This window comes from Stegodyphus dumicola, chromosome 3 (assembly GCF_044657685.1).
Source record: "Stegodyphus dumicola isolate Sdum_Otavi_A_Nest chromosome 3, ASM4465768v1".
Classification (NCBI taxonomy): Eukaryota; Metazoa; Arthropoda; class Arachnida; order Araneae; family Eresidae; genus Stegodyphus; species Stegodyphus dumicola.
This window is the reverse complement of record NC_140770.1, coordinates 177,361,417-177,380,505: the sequence shown is the minus strand read 5'-3', so window position 1 is coordinate 177,380,505 and position 19,089 is coordinate 177,361,417. Positions and strand designations below refer to the sequence as shown.

The 19,089-nt window shown below is 34.3% G+C and overlaps 1 protein-coding gene across 2 annotated transcripts in view; it reads right to left on the bottom strand.

The window, feature by feature from the left end:
* LOC118203426 (cytochrome P450 302a1, mitochondrial-like) overlaps nt 1-19,089 on the bottom strand; it is a 99,349-nt gene that overhangs the window by 9,083 nt on the left and 71,177 nt on the right. For both annotated transcript variants that reach the window (XM_035375702.2, XM_035375703.2), the window contains exons 6-8: nt 18,508-18,655; nt 11,932-12,098; nt 9,101-9,179 (exon numbers count right to left, since the gene is read on the bottom strand). In XM_035375702.2, coding sequence (XP_035231593.1) covers nt 9,101-9,179; nt 11,932-12,098; nt 18,508-18,655 — 394 coding nt within the window. The remainder of the gene's footprint in view (nt 1-9,100; nt 9,180-11,931; nt 12,099-18,507; nt 18,656-19,089) is intronic.

The following is a 19,089-nucleotide window of genomic DNA, read 5'->3' as shown; positions in this document are numbered from 1 at the left end:
AACAATTGATCATCCTAAAACTTGGAAAGCGAGTTCTTTTATATATGGTTGACTTTGGTTTGATTAAAGCTATTTGGCGACCTCATACCTTACTTGGCGACATTTCTCTGTCATTTGGCTTGATTTCAACCTTATTTGGTGACTTTAGATTACATGGTGAATTTACCTAGGTTTAAAAAGTTTATTCTTTAATATTTTGATCACATTAACATTAGAATAAATTTTATATTTTCCACATCTTTGTATACGAGCGGGCGGCATTTCGGCAATTTGTTAACAATATCCGAATGATACCATTAATCGGCGCACATAGCAGTGAACAGTTAGAAACAACAACTTGAAACAAATTCTTGACTGCTGAATGAACTTTTTATTACAATTTATCTCTCATTTTCATCTCTACTCTCATTAAGTCTCGATCGAGACATTTTACAGCAGCTTTACTTTCACTTCTTCCTCTAATTTTTTCTTGGCCGTCCAATACCGTTTACTCTTATTTCTTCCTCTTTCTCTAATCCAATCTCGTCCATCCAATGGCCTTTTTATTGCAATTTTACTCTCATTTCTCTCTCTTTCTCTAATCCAATCTCGTCCGTCCAATGGCCTTTTTATTGCAATTTTACTCTCATTTCTCCCTCTTTCTCTAATCCAATCTCGTCCGTCCAATGGCCTTTTTATTGCAATTTTACTCTCATTTCTCCCTCTTTCTCTAATCCAATCTCGTCCGTCCAATGGCCTTTTTATTGCAATTTTACTCTCATTTCTCCCTCTTTCTCTAATCCAATCTCGTCCGTCCAATGGCCTTTGTATTGAAATTTTACTCTCATTTCTCCCTCTTCCTCATTTCATAGCCCATCTATGAACGTACAATGATTTTGTATTCCAATTTTACTCTCATTTCGCACCTCTTCCTCTAATCCATTCTTGAGTGTCCCATGCACTTATTATGGTAATTTTAATCTCGCTTTCACCGCTTCCTCTAATTATTTCTTAATTTTCCAATGACCTTTCTATTGCAATTTTATTCTCATTTTCATTTTATCCTTTAATCAATTCTCAATCGTCCAATGATCCTTTTTATTGCAATTTTATTTATATTTTTATATTTCCTTCTAATCAGTTCTTAGCTATCCAGTGACCTTTTTATTGTAATTTTACTGCCATTTTTAACTGTTCCTTTAATTCCAGTTCTTATTAGCAATTTTTACTTATCATTAGAGCCTTAATCAATAGCCCGGTGATTTATATTATAAGTATAATAAATAGAAATTTATATTTTCCATCGAGCTATCAATTTAGAAACAAAATTAAAGTACGTCTGCTAAAGGAATGTAATATTCTTTTATCAGACTTTCGATATATTTATTTTCTGATTCCTAAACCACGCTGCCCCTGGTCCATTTTAATTTTAACAAAACGATGCTTAGTTGCAAATATTCCAAGATTCTTTTCCGTTCCTGTCACGAAAGGAAGTACAAAAAACTAAATCACCCCTCTTCCTGGGAGAGTTTCTAGCCCTAAAGCCAGCTGTCAGCTGACCTTTCCACCTTATAACTTCCGATCTCACATCATCGCTTTCAGAATCACGCAAGAGTCAGACTTATCCAAATTTAAATAAATTTAGTAAAAAAAAAAAAAAAATGCTAATTCCACTGAAAATTTTTCCTCATTTGAACATACATCCTGGTCTAGAACCGATACCGTTTGTCAACGGCATAAAAATGTGCTCATTTCTAAATTCCAAAAACTCACACACCAGTCGGATAGTCCCAATTATCTAGCTGATCTTCCCACTGTAAACGTTAACTCCATCGTTAATATCTCCAATAGGAATCTTTCGGAGGATCAGTTAAAAGTATTAAAATATAATTTCAACTTTTCAAAGACATCTAAACCTTCAATTCCTCAAATCATCGCCCCTATAGAGAAAGCCTTTAAATTCTCCAAAATTTCGGAAACGCAGAAGGATACAATCCGCCACCTAATTACTCATAACGTTAATTTTAACAATAAATCTTTGGGTTCTAATCTTAGCAAAAAGGAAAATGAGATCTTACGTGAAATTCATTCTGATACTAATATCATTATCTCTAAAGCTGATAAGGGCGGACAGATCGTTGTTATGGACAAACACACATATATTACTGGAGTCTCTAAATTGATAAATGAAGGCCCATACTGCTCGATCCCTAAAGATCCTTCAACTTCGGACCTCATGAAAGTAAAAAGTGCTATTAAATCTTCCCACATTCTGCCAACTCAGTTGAAGAAATCACTTATTCCGCCTATTACTAATTGCGCTAGACTTTATGCTCTTCCAAAAGTCCACAAAATCGGTATTCCTTTTCGACCAATTGTTTCCAACATAGGTACTGCTTCATATCCTTTGGCCAAATATTTAGTTTCCAGATTTTCTCCTCTACTTGATAACAATATTCACACTGTAAAAAATTCTGTTGAAGTCATTGATAAACTTAAAAATATTTCCCCACTTCGTTCCATTATGGTTTCATTTGATGTCAAAACATTGTTTACTAATGTTCCGGTCGAAGGAGCACTAAATTGTCTTGAAACTAGGCTTCGGGAATTTCACTTCACACATACTGAAATTAATGAGTTGGTTTCGCTTACTAAAGTTTCTCTAAGTCAAACCCACTTTGTTTTCCAAAATGCATATTTTGGTCAAGTTGAAGGATTGGCTATGGGTAATCCTCTCAGTCCGGTACTTGCTGACATTTATATGCACTATTTTGAGATGAAATTATTTGATAAATTATCTTTTCGTCTTTGGATTCGGTATGTTGACGACACTTTCGCACTTTTTGACGGTTATAAAGAGGATTTATCCGAGATTCTATCTATTATGAATTCAATTGATCCAGCCATCCAATTCACTCTTGAAATTGAATCCAACAATTCCCTCCCCTTCCTCGATATTCTTATAATCCGCAATGAAACCGATTTTAGCACCACTGTGTACCGTAAACACTTTGCAGTTTGTTTACCACCCCATGCCAAGTCATGCCACCCTGTTAAGCAAAAAATGGCTTCTTTTTACTATTATGTTTTCCGCGCGCTAAAAGTTTGTTCCTCTGAATCTTTGCTTACCAATGAACTTAATTATTTGAGAGCAGTTGCGATTGACCGTGGATTTTCTCCCGTGATTATTGATAAAGCCGTCAAAAAATTTTCAGATTCCCATAAAGAAGACATTCCACTGTTAGAAATAATATCAATGACCTTGTCGTGCTTCCATTTTATCCTTCTGTTAGCTATAAAATTGCTAAAATTGCACGGATTCTCCAGAAATTCAATTTTCAAGTCGGTTTCTCCCCTATTAATAAAATTCACCCTTCGATTCTAAAAGATTGCGTTTCTGTCTTGAATTCTTGGGGAATTTATAGTATATCATGTCAGTGTGGTTTAAGATATATTGGCCAAACAAAAAGAGCGTTGAAGTTTCGTATCAAGGAACATGAATCTTATGTCAAAAAAGGGGAAATTAACAAGTCTTCAATAGCGTATCATAGCTGGACTTTTAACCATAATTTTAATTTTGGGTCTGCAAAAATCATCCAAAAGGCTTCTTCCATAGGCGAATTGGATTTTCTTGAGGCTTTTCACATTCACAAAGATTTAGAAAGTTTAGTTAATGATTTGAAGTCCAATCCAGTCCTTCCTAATGCCTTTAAAATTCTACTATCTTAATTCAATTATTTTTGCCGATAGATGGCGTTACCTCCTCGCACTTGGTACTACCAGAGGGTATAAAAATCCGTTCAGTGGTTGCTTTCCATTATTTGAAGTTCAGATTTTGAGCGTAATGTGCATTTGCCCCTCGCTCCCTATTTTAACTTCGCTAATATTTCTTTATGCTTGATCAGACAGCCTGGCTCAGTAAAAGTAGGCGGCCAGTGCAACTCTGATTAAAAATCTAGTTATAACCACGTGCAGTGCTGATAAGCACCACGTGTTTCTGTGATTCCTATTTTCTTCTTTCTATGTATTTCTTTCTCCTGATGAGGAGGGACCTTTAGCTGCCCTCGAAATCGATTGAGTGTTTCATTATACCTATGCTAAATATAAGGTTGTTTTTTACGATTTTGATTGTCACATTAGCGTGTTTCTCTTCTAGTCTAAATTTAGTGCTGTTTGGCTATATATGCAGTTGAAGTTAAATTTGCTTTACATAACGCAAATTCTCAAAATTTTATGAAAACTATCTAATTCATTGGTTTTACACTTGCAGGTACCGAAGTAATTTTTTCCCACGGCCTTTCAACACATTTCGATTATGGTGTTGTAAAAATCTCAACATATCAGTTATTTGAAGTCCAAGTTTACATTATTTTCTTTCCATTAAAAACAAACATGAATAACGCACCAGAAAATTTATAAACATAGCTAATTAATTTACAACGTGATGTAAATCTTATTCAAAGATCTAAAGATGCGCTTTTATTAACTTTTACTGGTATTTTTTCAAATGTAAATAGTTACGAAATTGTGCACTAAGAATAATAGCTTTGTTTGAGAATACATTTATGTGAACTGCTTATTTTCGGAGTTCAAAATTAAGAAGAAAAAAATCAGTTTGGCCGATGAGCATCTACAATTCGTGCTGAAGATAATGTCCCGTAAAAATTTCTCCAAGGCTACAAATTTTATCAGAATCAAAACGCCATCAATTATTAAGCTATAGTAAGAAATAAAGAAATATGTAGTTATTTACATACAAAATAATTAAATGAAATAAATTGTAACTATCCAAGCAATTTTGAGGTTAAAAAATTTATGATTTGTAAAAATAAACTAAAAAATGTTTTATTAGCCCAAAGGGGCATTAGTGACAAAACGGAATTTTGCTTCGTTTCACTTTCTCCATTGATTCACATTTCAAACTGTTGCAATTAGATATTATCGCCATGTATTAAATTTAAAGAAAGTAAATAATGAAGAATCTGCATGAATGCATGAATGATTTTCGCACTGTGAAAAAAAAGGTACCTAGAGCCATCAAATTCTGAATAACGTAATTCTCCAACCGAACATGGGCACTTGGAAGCCCGAATTTTGAATTTCTAGTTTGTTTTATTATCTATTTCAAATTTTGTAAAACGTTAACGAATTTTGATTAAGAAACTCAACGATTTTAAAGCTAGCCGTGCACTTGTATATGCGATTTACTTTAGGCGGGAAAAAAGAGAACATTTTTATCTCTAGCGCGCGAGACTATGTATTGGAAATTCTAAAGATATGCTCTTTTAAATATTTTGTGATGTTGCACTTAAACTAAAAGGATGTTGGATGAAGATTGTCCACACCCAGAATTTGGCGACTAGGTCCCCTAAAACCCTATTCGTCCTTTAAAAAGGGAAGTATATACGGTTATTCTCCCGCTTTCCTAGCGTGCCTTCGTAGTGTAGTGGTTCTGCACATTGGGCCGGTATTCCAGAGGTCCGTGGTTTGATTCCCGACGAAGGCGATTGCTAATTTTTCATCTCGTCTGCTTTCAAAAAAAAAAAAAAAAAAAAAAAAAATCCTAATGTCTCTACAAGGTAATACACAAAATGGTAAAAAAAAAAAAAAAAAAACCTCTGTGGGTGTAATACAAAATTTGAAACCTTTCAGATTTAATCAAAAAACTCATCCCAAAACTAACTGAAAAAAATATTTTACTTAAAAAGTAATAATAAAACAAATAAATGAGGTAACTGATTAATTAATTTCAAATTAATATGTTATTTACATATAAATATAATTTTTTTAATTCAGGCGTCAACAAAAATTCAATAGATAAGAGAAAGAGACTAAGTTGTTATTATTTATTCTCAAGTTTTGCCCCATTTGACAAATTTTCTCTGAAAACTTCGAAAATTTTTGTAACACTTTGTTTTTTGTTTAAATTACTGTAAGCTACTCAGTGACTAATTAAACAAGTTAGAATTATTTGAAAGAAATGTTATTCTAGGAATTTAATATTTATCTGTCAGTATATTTGAATTACAAAGTGTAGCCAACAAAAATGTCTTGCAGGTACTAAACTTAAGATTTCAGACAGAAAGTAAATATAACAGTGGCTTTCAAATGTGATCAGACACTTCGAATTTTTCTAATTTTCAATGAACATAAAAACTGAAATAAATTAAAATAAAACAAAGGCTTTTATTTTGATTTTATATAAATTCAACAATTCTTTAACAGTAAATAGATTTTCGAAAAGATGAAGATTAAATTCAAAAATCAATATCGTTTGTTTAAATGGGGCAAAATATTACCTCAAAAATAATCGGAAACTTTTAGTAACAGCGAAGAATGAAAAAAAACTTATATAGTTTTTGCTTCTTAATATCTTGTGAGATTACATTTACATTTGATCACTTCATTTAACCTTCTGGGTTTTGACTCCACAAGTGTTTTTGTTATTTTTTAGACTTTTTTTATGCCACTCCTCTTGAATCACTGCTTTCAGTTGCTCCCGCGAAGATATGCTCTGTTTTCGAATTTTTGATTCCATTTCCTGCCAAATATGTTCAACAGGATTAAGATCTGGCGATTGAGAATGGTATTTTAATAACTTCTGGACACTTATATAACAGCCAGAGTCTAACATTGCGCGTAGTACGCTTTGGATCACTGTCCTGATAGAATTTAAAATTATTTTGTATATTGTGTTGAAGATGCCAACTTTCGCTTCGAGATGTCAAGGTACTTACATTGGAGAGAGGAATCCGTAATACCATCTATGAACTCTATATTACCAGCACCGGAATGTGCATAGATACCCATATCATAATTCCTCTTCCCCCGTGTTTAACAGGTGGTGGTAAGTTTTGATTCCGAAATTCTTCGTTGGGTTTTTTTCCATATCAGCATTCGTCCATCTAAGCCGATGATGCTAAATTTGCAGCCAACCAGCGGCCGAGCGGTAAAGTCGCTGAACACTGGTAGTTCGGTCCGAGGTTCGAATCCCGCGAACGGGCTGGCTGCATGGGCGTTTTCGTGGTTTTCCCCATGTGTAACGTGTATACGAGCAAGTTTCCCTTAGAAAGTCCTCCACGAAGGCATCCCTCCCCTTAGGCAGATAGCCTTCGAGGTTTTGCCATAATCACACACACACAAGATGCTAAATTTACTTTTATCAGCAAACAACACTTTTTTCCAGTAGTCGGGTGTCTTTTGTTTCATCGACTTTGCAAAAACCAGTCGAAGTTTTAGGTTTTTTTTTTTTTTTTGTTGTTGTTTTTGTTTTTTTTTTTTTTTTACTGGCATAAAATTTTCCTCTTACTACTCGCCCATGGTATCTTGCAAATCGTATCACTCTTCTTACGGTTTCTGGATTTACACATATTCCATACAATTCGCGAAGTTCCGCAACAAGTTTAGGAAAACTCAATCATGGATTCTTTTTAATATTCCTTAGAATAAAGCGTTTCATTCTAGATAACTTGGATGGTCTTCCATGTCTTTTGTTTTGAATACGATTCTGTTACTTATAATGCTTAATAATATCGAAAACTGTAGAATTACTTAAATTAAGTAAATAGGCAGTAATCTTAATAGATTTCTCTTTCTTTTGATGCAAATAAATGAATTATTGTGTTAAAAAAGGTACCACAAAATTATTCTGGTTTCTTTTTTTTGACACTTCAGCCTAAAATGTTATTTTTTAAATTTACCATTTATTTTTTTTTAATTTATTAAACACAAAGAGAGAAATAAGAAAATATATATTTAAAGAAAAACTATTCTTTATTATTTTATTTCAAAGCTTTTTTCCTATTACTTAAAATGTAAAAAAATATAATGGCCGGTTATTTTTGTGAGACACGGTATATTATTGGAATTTTTCCTTTGCGATATTATTATTTTTGGATTATATTTAGTAAGAGAAATTTAAAATTTATTTAAAGTATTTTTTATCTTCTTAATGAAAAATTTTCATTTTTTTGAAAAAAAAATTTTGCCCATTAATTGTTTTCAGATGGTGCATTAATCCCACATGTAATTTCAGTTTGAGAACATTTCTATACACCAGCGGTTCTCAAACTTTTGACTAACGCGTCCCATCTAAAAAAAAAAAAAAAAAAAAATTAAAAACTTTAGTACCACTAATATATTTTACACTGATTGTTTTTCAATTTCTTAAATATTACATATATATGTTGTCATTTGCACAACCTATTGGCTTTTTGTATTAAATATGCACACATATAAAATATTAGATTAAAAATGGGTTACCATTTTAATTATCAAAATTTAAGTTAAGTTATAATACTTTAATTCTAAAATTTAGGGCGAAAATTGGGCCTGCTTAAGAGAGATCAATTTCAATATGTGTGGTCTTATTTCATTCAACTTTAATCGCAAATTAGGATCCGCTTTTAATTTTGTTCTGTATTTATTTTTCAAATAAAACGTGGAGGAAAATCCTCATTCACACAAATACGTTGTGCCAAAGGCAATAAAAATTTAATAGCCTTATTTGAAACGCTTTAAATCCATTTTTTGGGTTCAGCCAAAAGTGTATGTGTTATTTTTTAAATCTTCAATTAGTGTTCGATCATAGGAAATTTCAATCAATTGTTCTTTTTCTTCACGAGATTTTTTAAGTTAATAGTTAAAAATACTTTGCTTCGTTGAGTACCACCTACTTTTCTCTTGCGTGCTACCCAGTGGTACACGTACCACCGGTTGAAAATCGCTATACTAGACCATTCTCTTCTCCTCGATATGATACTTCACTTCTCCAAAAATGAGAGTGGATTCTTTTTTTGGAGGGGGGGGGGTCCTTGGATTTTGGAAATACAAATTTGTTTTATGCAAACATAAATATTATTACTGATTTAATGTTTAATTAAATAAACTACAGGCATTAAATAATTTTTCCATAAAGAATTAATTAATATTATTAAATTTATTACTGATTATATTTGAGCTTTTCAATATTATTTTCAAAATATATCGAAAAATAACATATATTATATACTTAGACACATATAAAAAGTTTTTGTTCCTTCATGTTCATTTCATTTTTCTAAATTTGAATTGTAGACAGAAAATATTTTATAAATGAGAAATACTATTAAGTGTCACTTACTCCAGCAGGAACATTATATCCGGAAAGAACTACATCGGTAGGAAGTATTCTTCCTGTCCCAATAGCCACAGGATTAACTCTGAAACAAAAGTGTGAGGACTGCTGCTGTTATTTTACCTTACCACAGGATTTAGAGTAAATATTTTGCAAACATTTTATAACATTAAACTTATATCACCAATTTTGAAAAGTTTCGCGGATGAGAGTTTATGCTAATAAATTACAAAATTTATTAGATATAGAGCAACAACACAAATTATTAGCATATATATTGCAAGATTTTAAAACTAAATTATTACGCTTATAAACCAATCAGATTCCAGAAATGCAATCAAAGGCGTTATACCGTAAAAAATAATCGAAGCTGACTGAGTTTCGTGCCTCTCCTCAGTTCAAAATTTAATTTCTTAAACTAGAAATACCAGAACTCTACTGAAGGCCGCGAGGTAAACTGAATAAAATAAATAAATAAAATAATAACTTTTTTTAAAAAAATTCTGAAAGGAACCCTTTCGGAACGTTTTAATAAAATCTGAATATTTTGACTGAACGTTTAAATCGAAATATCTGAACGTTTTAATAAAATCTGAAATTTTAATAAAATCTGACCCCTTTCCTAAAGGGTGTCCTAAATAGCTGTTTTAAAATTAATCATAGTTTATTAGTAGAAACTACCAAAAGAGATGGTTCAGATGGAATAGCAAAATGTTTTATAACATTAGATGAATACATGTTTAGACTAACATGGGAATGTTATTTATCTTGTGTATATTTGAAAAGTGAAAAAAAATCTGTAACGTCTTTTCATAATAATTTTATATACTTTTAATTGGATATATCTTGAATTAAATGTATTTTTATTTAAATCAATCAGATTAAAAAATGAAAAAGAATATTCTTAAGAACTGCTTTTAAAGTGATCAACAATTCGGTTAATATGACGAAAACATCTTAGAACGAATTTTTTAAATTGTCGTAAAGTCGCCAAATAAGTTCAAAATTGAATACAAAAATTGCAAGTGATAGAGAAATGTCGTCAAGTAAAGGATTAAGTCACGAAACAGTTTGGTTCGAATTGGTTCAACCATTTAAAATAAGGCCAAAAAAAAAAAAAAAAATTCTGAAATGCATCAATTTTTAATGGTATTCCAGAAGGGTTTTTTAAGGTTTATAACGCTCTAGCTTAGCTTGTAATCTGCCAGTTTTGCTGCTATTTTTTTTCCTTTTCAGCACTATTATTAAGTATCATTTTCTTCGTACTTACGCCATATACAATTCAACTGCAAAATTACAAAGATTTTAAAAGCAGCACAGCAGCATATGTTTAGAATTCCCTATTCAGAGTTAAGTGTTGGCGTACATTTCTTGCTTTTTCCAGTCTTTTGTCAGTTCATCATATTCATGTTCAGTTTTCTCAGTAAGATGGCTTAAAAACTTTTTTTTGTCTTTTTATTTTTAAGATTTTATTTGTTAACATTATTCATTAAATATCACGTTCTTCATATAAAATTCAATTCACATAAAATTCAATTCAACAGCAAAGTCACAAAATATTTAAAAACAGCATATCTTTATAATTTCCGATACATAGGCTCCCGCATTGGAGATAAAAATGCTTTATTCCGTACAGTGTTCTCACTGATCGCTTTTAAATCGTTGAGCTTGTAAACTAAAATTTTAGAGTGTATGAGATATAAATTTCGGGCTTCCAGGTGCACATGTTCGGATAGAGGGCTACATTATTCAAAATTTGTTGCCTCTAGGTACTGCCGTTTTTCCACAATGCAAGAAACATGCCTATAATCTGAAAAGTGATACAGCCGTTTATAGTGATTCGACGCAAAATGCACGCTTCGAGTCTAAAAAACCTCCCGGGTAACGCCCCTTTGAGCTAATAAAGCAGTCATAGACTGACGTACATTTTGAATAGCTCTATCGATTTTAAAGGCGATTAGATACAGGTCCCTCTTCTTCAAGTTTTTTTCCTCCTAAAAAAATGTCCTCTGGAAACATCTGTACAAAAAAAATGTTGCATGTTTCCACAGTTTCAAACACTACATTGGCAAGCTCTCTTCCAATGAGGGACCCATTCGAACATTAACCGTTTGAAGGCCAAAATGCCCGAGACAACATTTCATTCAAACAACAACAACCGCCCGAAACGGCAGAGTTTGTAATATTGTTTTCTCCCCCCCCCTAAAGTATGCAATAGCAGGTGCACTTTCCCCAAATGCATTGTAACAGGTAATTGCAGACAGCTTGTCCTAAAAGACTAATGAACGCTTCTTTGTTAGGAAGTAGAAAGGATGTCATACCTTTTGGTGCGTTAATGGATGGGAAGGGTAATAGACGGGAACGGTCGTTTCGGTATTCTAAGCATAGAGGTTAGCGCAGGCTTCGGAAATCCAAGGGTTACGGTTAGACGTACATCATCGGTCAAATAATATACAGAAACGTTATGAACACGTTCATAAGCAAATTTTTGCATTCTCCTGATTAAAATGCTGTGAAAGTATCTATTTATATATATCTAGCTATATTTGCATTAAATTAGTTAAATACCATTGCTATTTTGAGAAATATTTTTCTCATCGTTTAACGTTATTCTTTGACTAAAGATATCAAAGAAGCCATGGGCGTCTACTGTAGTTTTAATAAGCAGCATTTGTACAGTCAAAATCTCAGTTTAACATAAAATATATGCTTAAAAAATGTATAGCACACATTTAACCACATATATTCACTTATTATAAACTGGAAACAATGGTTTCTGATTAAATACATGTGAATGGATGCTCTTTGAAAATCGAAAATAAGCAGTAATTACTCACCTTAGAGTTTCTTTAATAACGAGCTGAAGGTACCGTAATTTGGCATCACTTTCACTTATTCTACTTGATTTGCTAGGTAACCGGTCTTTAAGTTCTGCTCTTAAAGTATCTTGCACTCTTTGATTCATAGCCAGATTATAAAGACAAAATGCCATGGTATAAGCGGTCTAGAAGAAAGAAATGAATTGAAATATTTGAATAAATTAATTCAATTATATCACGAAGGAAAGATAGTGTTTCAAAGCTATAAGAAAATTTTACAGCTATACGGAAATTACGCGAAAGTTTTATCCATAATTCAAGACAGTCTATAAGGTATTCCTCCCGCTTTCCTAGGGTGCCTTCGTGGCGTAGTGGTCTGCACGCTAGGCCAGTAATCCAGAGGTCCGTGGTTCGATTTCCGGCGAAGGCGTTTGCTCATTTTTCATGTTGCCTGCTTCCAAAAAATACCTAATGACTCTACAAGTCTTTCATTACTTTTAAACATGAAAACGATGTAGAATGAAATTTGACTAAATTTGTAAGAACTAAAATTCATTCAAATCAACTACGATCACAACTCATGAGCACATGAGTCATGATGCACTCACGCCTATAATTTGTTAGATTTTCGAGGAAAGATGAAGAATATCTTTTTAAGTTTCCATCCTTCGCAAAAATATATTATGAGTTATGACTTCAAAATAAAATATAAACTATATTTTAAATGCTGTATTTTTACTCGCGTATTTCTCTCGAGCTTTCTTTTTTTAAATAATGTTAACGTACGAAAATCGAGACGGGAAAATTATGCGAATGATTTAATTTCCGAACTCGGTTACAGAAAAAGAATAATAAATGCAATGTTCTGGATAAACTACCGGTAACTATCACTATAGTGTTACGAATTTGGTATTTAAAAAGCTAATGTTAGTTCAATTATAAATTAAATGGTTTTATTTCTCGCGCTGTGCAGCGCGTGACGAATATTAAAAGATAGCTAAGCCGGAAAATTGAAAATACAAGAGCGCGTGCATTAAATAAATAAATATCTCTTTTTGATTTCGAGAAAGTACTGGAAAATTCTAGCGCGTGATTTTAAAATCTTATAAAAGGAGGAAAACATCTCAGTTTGTAGTAGTTGCTTAATTTGTTGTTGTTTAGAAAACTGCTCTTGTTGATTGTAGCGAATTCGCAGAATTCCTCCCTTTTCCTATACATATATTAAGTTTACTGCTTGAAAATCGGAAGGGGGGAATTCGACGTGTGTATACTATTTCTATAAAGAAACTGCTTAGATGAGAAACCTAATGCAATAAAAAGCACTTATAAAAACATACTAATATTATTATATCATATATTTAAAAAGATTCATTAGTTTCAATAATATATTTTTTACTTATACAAAATACTTTTCCATTTGCGCATACATTTTACACTTCTACCTTAAATCAGAAGTTTCCAAATAGTTTGGTTTTAGTTTAGCTGATTATGGCAAAGCACACTAGGAATATCTGTCTAATGGGAAGGGTGCCTTCGTGCAGAATTTTCAAGGAAAACTGGCTCATATACACGACACACATTAGAAGGTATTTCTCCCGCCTTCTTAGCATGTCTTTGTGGTGTAATGGGCAGCAAAAAACGGCGCGTATTCGAGGAGTCCGAGACTCGAGTCTCGGCGACGGCATTGCTCATTTTTCATGTCCCCTGCTTCGAAATAACTTAGTGTCTCTATAGTGGCTGGCTCCCACCAGCGGTCGAGTGGTAAAGTCGCTGAACACTGGTAGTTCGGTCCGTGGTTCGAATCCCGCGAACGGGCTGGCTGCTTGGGTGTTTTCATGGTTTTTCCCATGTGTAACGTGTATACGAGCCAGTTTCCCTTAGAAAGTCCTCCACGAAAGCATCCCTCCCCTAGTGTGCTTTGCCATAATTAAACACCACCTGTACAGTGGCACCGAAATGTGGTGGATGATGATTCTCTACTACCAGGATTTGGCGATTGGGTCTCCTAATCTCCAATGGCCCTTTAAAGTGGGGAGTATATAAGGTATTTTTCCCGCCTTCTTAGCATGCCTTCGTGGTGTAATGGCCAGCACGAGAGGTCCGAGGTTCGAGTCACGACGAGGACATGTCTCCTGCTTAGAAATAACCTAATGTTTTTACAACATGGGAAAACTCCGAAAACGCCTATGCTGCCATACCGTTTCCTTAGAATCGAGCCTCGGTCGGAACTACCGGTGTTCGGCGATATTACCGTTTAGCTGCTGGTGGGTCGTTTCTAAATGAAAACTATGGGGGGAGGATTACGTTAGGGGGAGATATAAACGAGTAAATACAGTATATGAAATGAAAATTTTGATATGTATGATGAAAACCTACGCTGTGGCTAGACAATATAGAAAAGGGGTTAAAAAACATTGGTGTCAATAGGTGGAGGACTGTGGCGTTGGATGTGTCAAGACGGCGGAAGCTGACTGAGACCACCTAGGCTGGAAATCGGCTCTGAAGCGTAAGAAGAAGATGTAAAACTGATATAGCTGATGCATAAATAACTCGGAATCACAATGCATAAAACATAGCTAAACCCTCATTTTGCACAGTCAAAGTCTTGACAGGGTCTCTTTAATACAAACAGGTCACAAATATCCATCTTCCGAAGTGACTTTATAAATTCCGCTAGAAATGTTAATACCCCACAGAGATTTTTGGCTGGACCTAGGGCCAAACGAAATGCTCCACCAAATGAGTACAAATGCTTATAATCATCTAACAGGCGGTACAGCAACTTAACCTGGTGGTAAGTAAGTAGTTCTGATGCATGAAAACATATTTGACAAGCAGCTAAATTAATACAATCTACGCATCCCGTCTTGAACAAATACATTTGTACTTTTCACATTTTTATAATTAGCTTGCAGAAAGAAAAATAAGTGATATACATTATCAGGATAGAATGCATAGATTGTAATGTGAAGGTTAGATAAGAATAATACAATCATAGTTTCACTTTATTACTATTGGTTAATAGAGCTTCGATTTCCAAACTTTAATATCGTTGGCTGAAACGTCGTGCGTCATAAGCGTTATATAAGGATCACATATGAGGGATTAATTTTGAAACAATGCAGTTGAAAAAATATACATTTTAAACATGTTGTTTTTTTAGGATAGACAGGAGAAATAACCAAACAAAATCAGAGACTTAAAATAATTATTATGAATCAAAGTTAGGAATTTATTATGCGCAATCTTTATCTCACGTACAGGGTGCCTCAACAAAAGCACCGGATTAAATATACCCAAAAAAAAAGTCGTTTATTTGTTAAAATACCCAAAAAGAGTCGTTTTTATGTTAAAATACGCTCTATTTTATAAACCAAATGTTTATAAATTAGAGCGTATTTTAACATACAGATAAATGTTTTGATTCAAGAATGCCAGGTTGGATCCGACCTGGCAACACTGGCATTTTATCTTGTCGCATCTTCGTTGCAGCTTACTCCACACAGAGCTCTTCACAACAGAGCAATGAGTTTTGATTGTGAAAATTTAATATAAGAATGGTGAAAGTTATGCACAAACTGTTAATAAGCTTCATGCAATCCATGGAGGTAATGTGCAGCTAATGAGACAACAGTTCGCAAAGTGATAAAGAAATCTTAGGATATATGTTCGACAGCAGACATTAAGTAACCACATTTTATATTTATAAAACGCCAAGAAGAAGAATGGCAAGTTTGATTCGACCTGGCAGCACTGGCACTATATCATTGTCGCATCTTTCGTTGCAGCTTAGTCGATCTAGAGCTCTTCGCTACAGAACAGTGAGTTTTGATTGTGAAAACTCAGTACAAGAATGGTGGGTGTTATGCACAAACTGTAACAAACCTTCGTGCAATCTATGACCATCATATATACAGGGTGATTATAATTAAAGTTTAAGTTTCAAAACGCTATAAAAAAAGAACCACTGATGAAAATGATGTGAAATTTGAAAGGAATGTTATTGAAAAAGGCGGAAAGCGTATGGCAGAAGAAAAAATTTAGTTTCAAAAGTTAGCAACAGATGGCGCTGTAAGCGGCAAAATCACGACGAGAAACGAGAAGCGATTCGTAAAACAATGGCTAAGGTGGAAGTTACACATTAAAATGCATTGACAAATTAGAATTGTTGAATAATTTTATTTGCATGACTGTACATATCACATCGAAAGGGACAAATCGGTTTCAAGAGTTTTGCGGCGACATACCGCATAAGAACCATTCATCAAAGAAGTTCGGAACTGTCGCGAGACTGGCACAAAACATGTTCAATATGGTGTTGTGTGCAACAAGTTGAAAGCGACAAACAGCATGTTCCACAACGGATCGCAGTGTCTCCGGGGTGATGTTCAGAATGTGTTGCGAAATGCGTGCCTTTAATTCCGCTAAATTTGCAATTGGAGCACGGAACACAGCATCCTTCAGATATCCCCACAGCCAGAAATCACACGGAGTAAGATCAGGCGATCGGGACGGCCAGGCTGTAGGGAAATGACGGCCGATAATTCGAGCATTTCCGAAATGGCGCCTCAGCAGCTGCTTCACGGGATGTGCAATGTGCGGAGGAGCGCCATCTTGCATAAAAATGATTTCATCCACACATCCACGCTGTTGCAGAGCTGGAATCACGTGGTTGCGCAAAAGAGACGCATACCTCTGACCAGTGACGGTTGCAGTAACTGGACCGGAAGCACTCTGCTCGAAAAAATGTGGTTTTAGGATGAATGATGCCGTAAAGCCACACCATACCGTGACCTTTTCAGGATGAAGTGGTACGGGGTGCGTTGCCAGTGGATTTTCTGTTGCCCATATTCGACAATTCTGGGTATTCACGTATCCTGTCAGATGGAAATGGGCTTCATCTCTCCACAAAATTTTCCACGGCCATTCATTATCCACTTCCATGCGAGCCAGGAATTCTAACGCAAACGTCTCCCTAGCTGTCAGGTCAGGCGGAAGCAACTCCTGCACATGGCCAATTTTGTACGGATAGCATTGCAGGATGTTTCGTACAATTTTCAGCACCGTGCTCGTAGGCCTGTCCAATGTTCGGGCAATTCCTCGTGCACTGCACGGTTGCACACGACCGGCCGACCCCTCCTGTAATGCTGTGGCCACTTCTTCAACTACCGTCGAATGCACTCGTTTTCTCCCTCTACCAGATTGCACATCAAACGAACCTGTCGTTTCGAATTTTTGCATCATTTTCTTTAGACCTACGACACTCATTGGACGAACGCTTTCTTTTCTACCCTTCAGTGTCCTGAATTTTTGCAGAGCTACTCTTGCACAATCATCATTCTTGTAATACAGCTTTACCAGCAGAGCGCGGTCCTGCAGTGAAACACCCATGGCGAACGTCTGAGACGCGAAATGAGGAACAGCCTGGTATCTGACGGCTTTATAACACTGAAATTTAACTAACATTTTAATTTGTCTTCTTGCGCTTGCAGCGCCATCTGTTGCTAACTTTTGAAACTAAATTTTTTCTTCTGCCATACGCTTTCCGCCTTCTTCAATAACATTCCTTTCAAATTTAGCGTCATTTTCATGAGTGGTTCTTTTTCTATAGCGTTTTGAAACTTAAACTTTAATTATAATCACCCTGTATATATAAAGTGAACTTGATGAAACAACAGCTGTTGCTGTTGTCTTGTCCATGTATTTCACGGAAGAATGGTTGCCAGAGGAGGTTGGACTTCTACTTCCACCCCAATTTTGAGCGAGAGCACCCCGGAGGGGGAGATTCTAAGGGTCTCCTATCGCCCTTCCCTATCACCAAACCACATGAAAGAACTTTCGGCTCGGCGTACATTTTGAGTGCCCACATGCCGCAGAGGCACTATAAATTTACAAACATGCATGCCTTCTCCAGGATTCGAACCGAGGCAATTCGGTACTTTAGTAGGCTTCCCTAACTACTATACCGTCTGGGCAGCGACACAGTTCTCAATACAGCCGATCTGTTAAACATAGACCGGCTGTATCGAGAATTTGGTAGGCATAACAATGTTATTGCAAATCCAAAAAAAAAAAAATGAGAATGGACAAGACAGTGTTATTGTAAATATAAAAAAATCCTAGCTTAAAGAGAAACAACCTAGAGGAAATTGATTATTCATTAGGCACTTCGATAGGCAGATATATGAAAAAGTAATTACGAATTTGATCAAGAGAGTGCAGTACTGCAGAGCAAGTTGTGATAAACATTACCCAGATATTCTTCTTCAGTCTTAAAAAGCAATCTTTATCTGTCATAAGTACGTAGAAATATTTTACATCTTCTGAAAATAGAACATTATATCGGACATATTAAATCTGACACTTTATTTGGGACACCCTATATATATACCATAAATGAATCCATCTATATGTGTTAGATTTTTTAAATATCAAACTTTAAGAGTCTCCAGAACTAAATACTTATAACATTTCTCAAGTCAAGCTTTCATAGCATTATTCCAGCTGGTTTGATATAGAGAAGTTGTCAAATGAACGGAAAGATGTTCAGCAACGCGTGAAGTATTTAATAAGAAATAAGGTAATATATCTTACGGTATCAATTCCTGCCAAGAACATATCCAGTACCATCGTGAAGACATCCTTTCGATCCGCGATTTCGAGTAACTTGGCCAGAATAGAGTTGGTATTCTTTCCGCATTTCAGGTCTAATACGGTTTCTTCAACATATTTTTCCACCACACTGGAAATTAAAGAAAATAGAAGAAAAATAATAACGATCTTGCCTTCAGAAACTATGCAGTATTTATGAAAAAATTCGAGACTTTTCTTTTCCTGTATTTATTCGAAATATTTATAGCATTACCTTGTACCTGAGTAAAATTTTGAGGTTTATTAAAAGGATTTAGATTTTCTTATTAACCTCTTCAAGGATGAATTTTTTAAGGAAATTATTTATTACTATAAACAATTTATTATTATTATTATTAATATTATTATTATTATTATTGAGATTTTTAAGATTATTCAATATTATTATTATTAAGATTATTCACTATTGTTAAGTTTATTTAATATTATCATTTTAAAAAATACTAATTTTTTGTTTGATTAGGTCTTATTCATTTCATATCGGCAATAATTTAATAAACCAGAAAAAAAACTGCAAAAAAATTA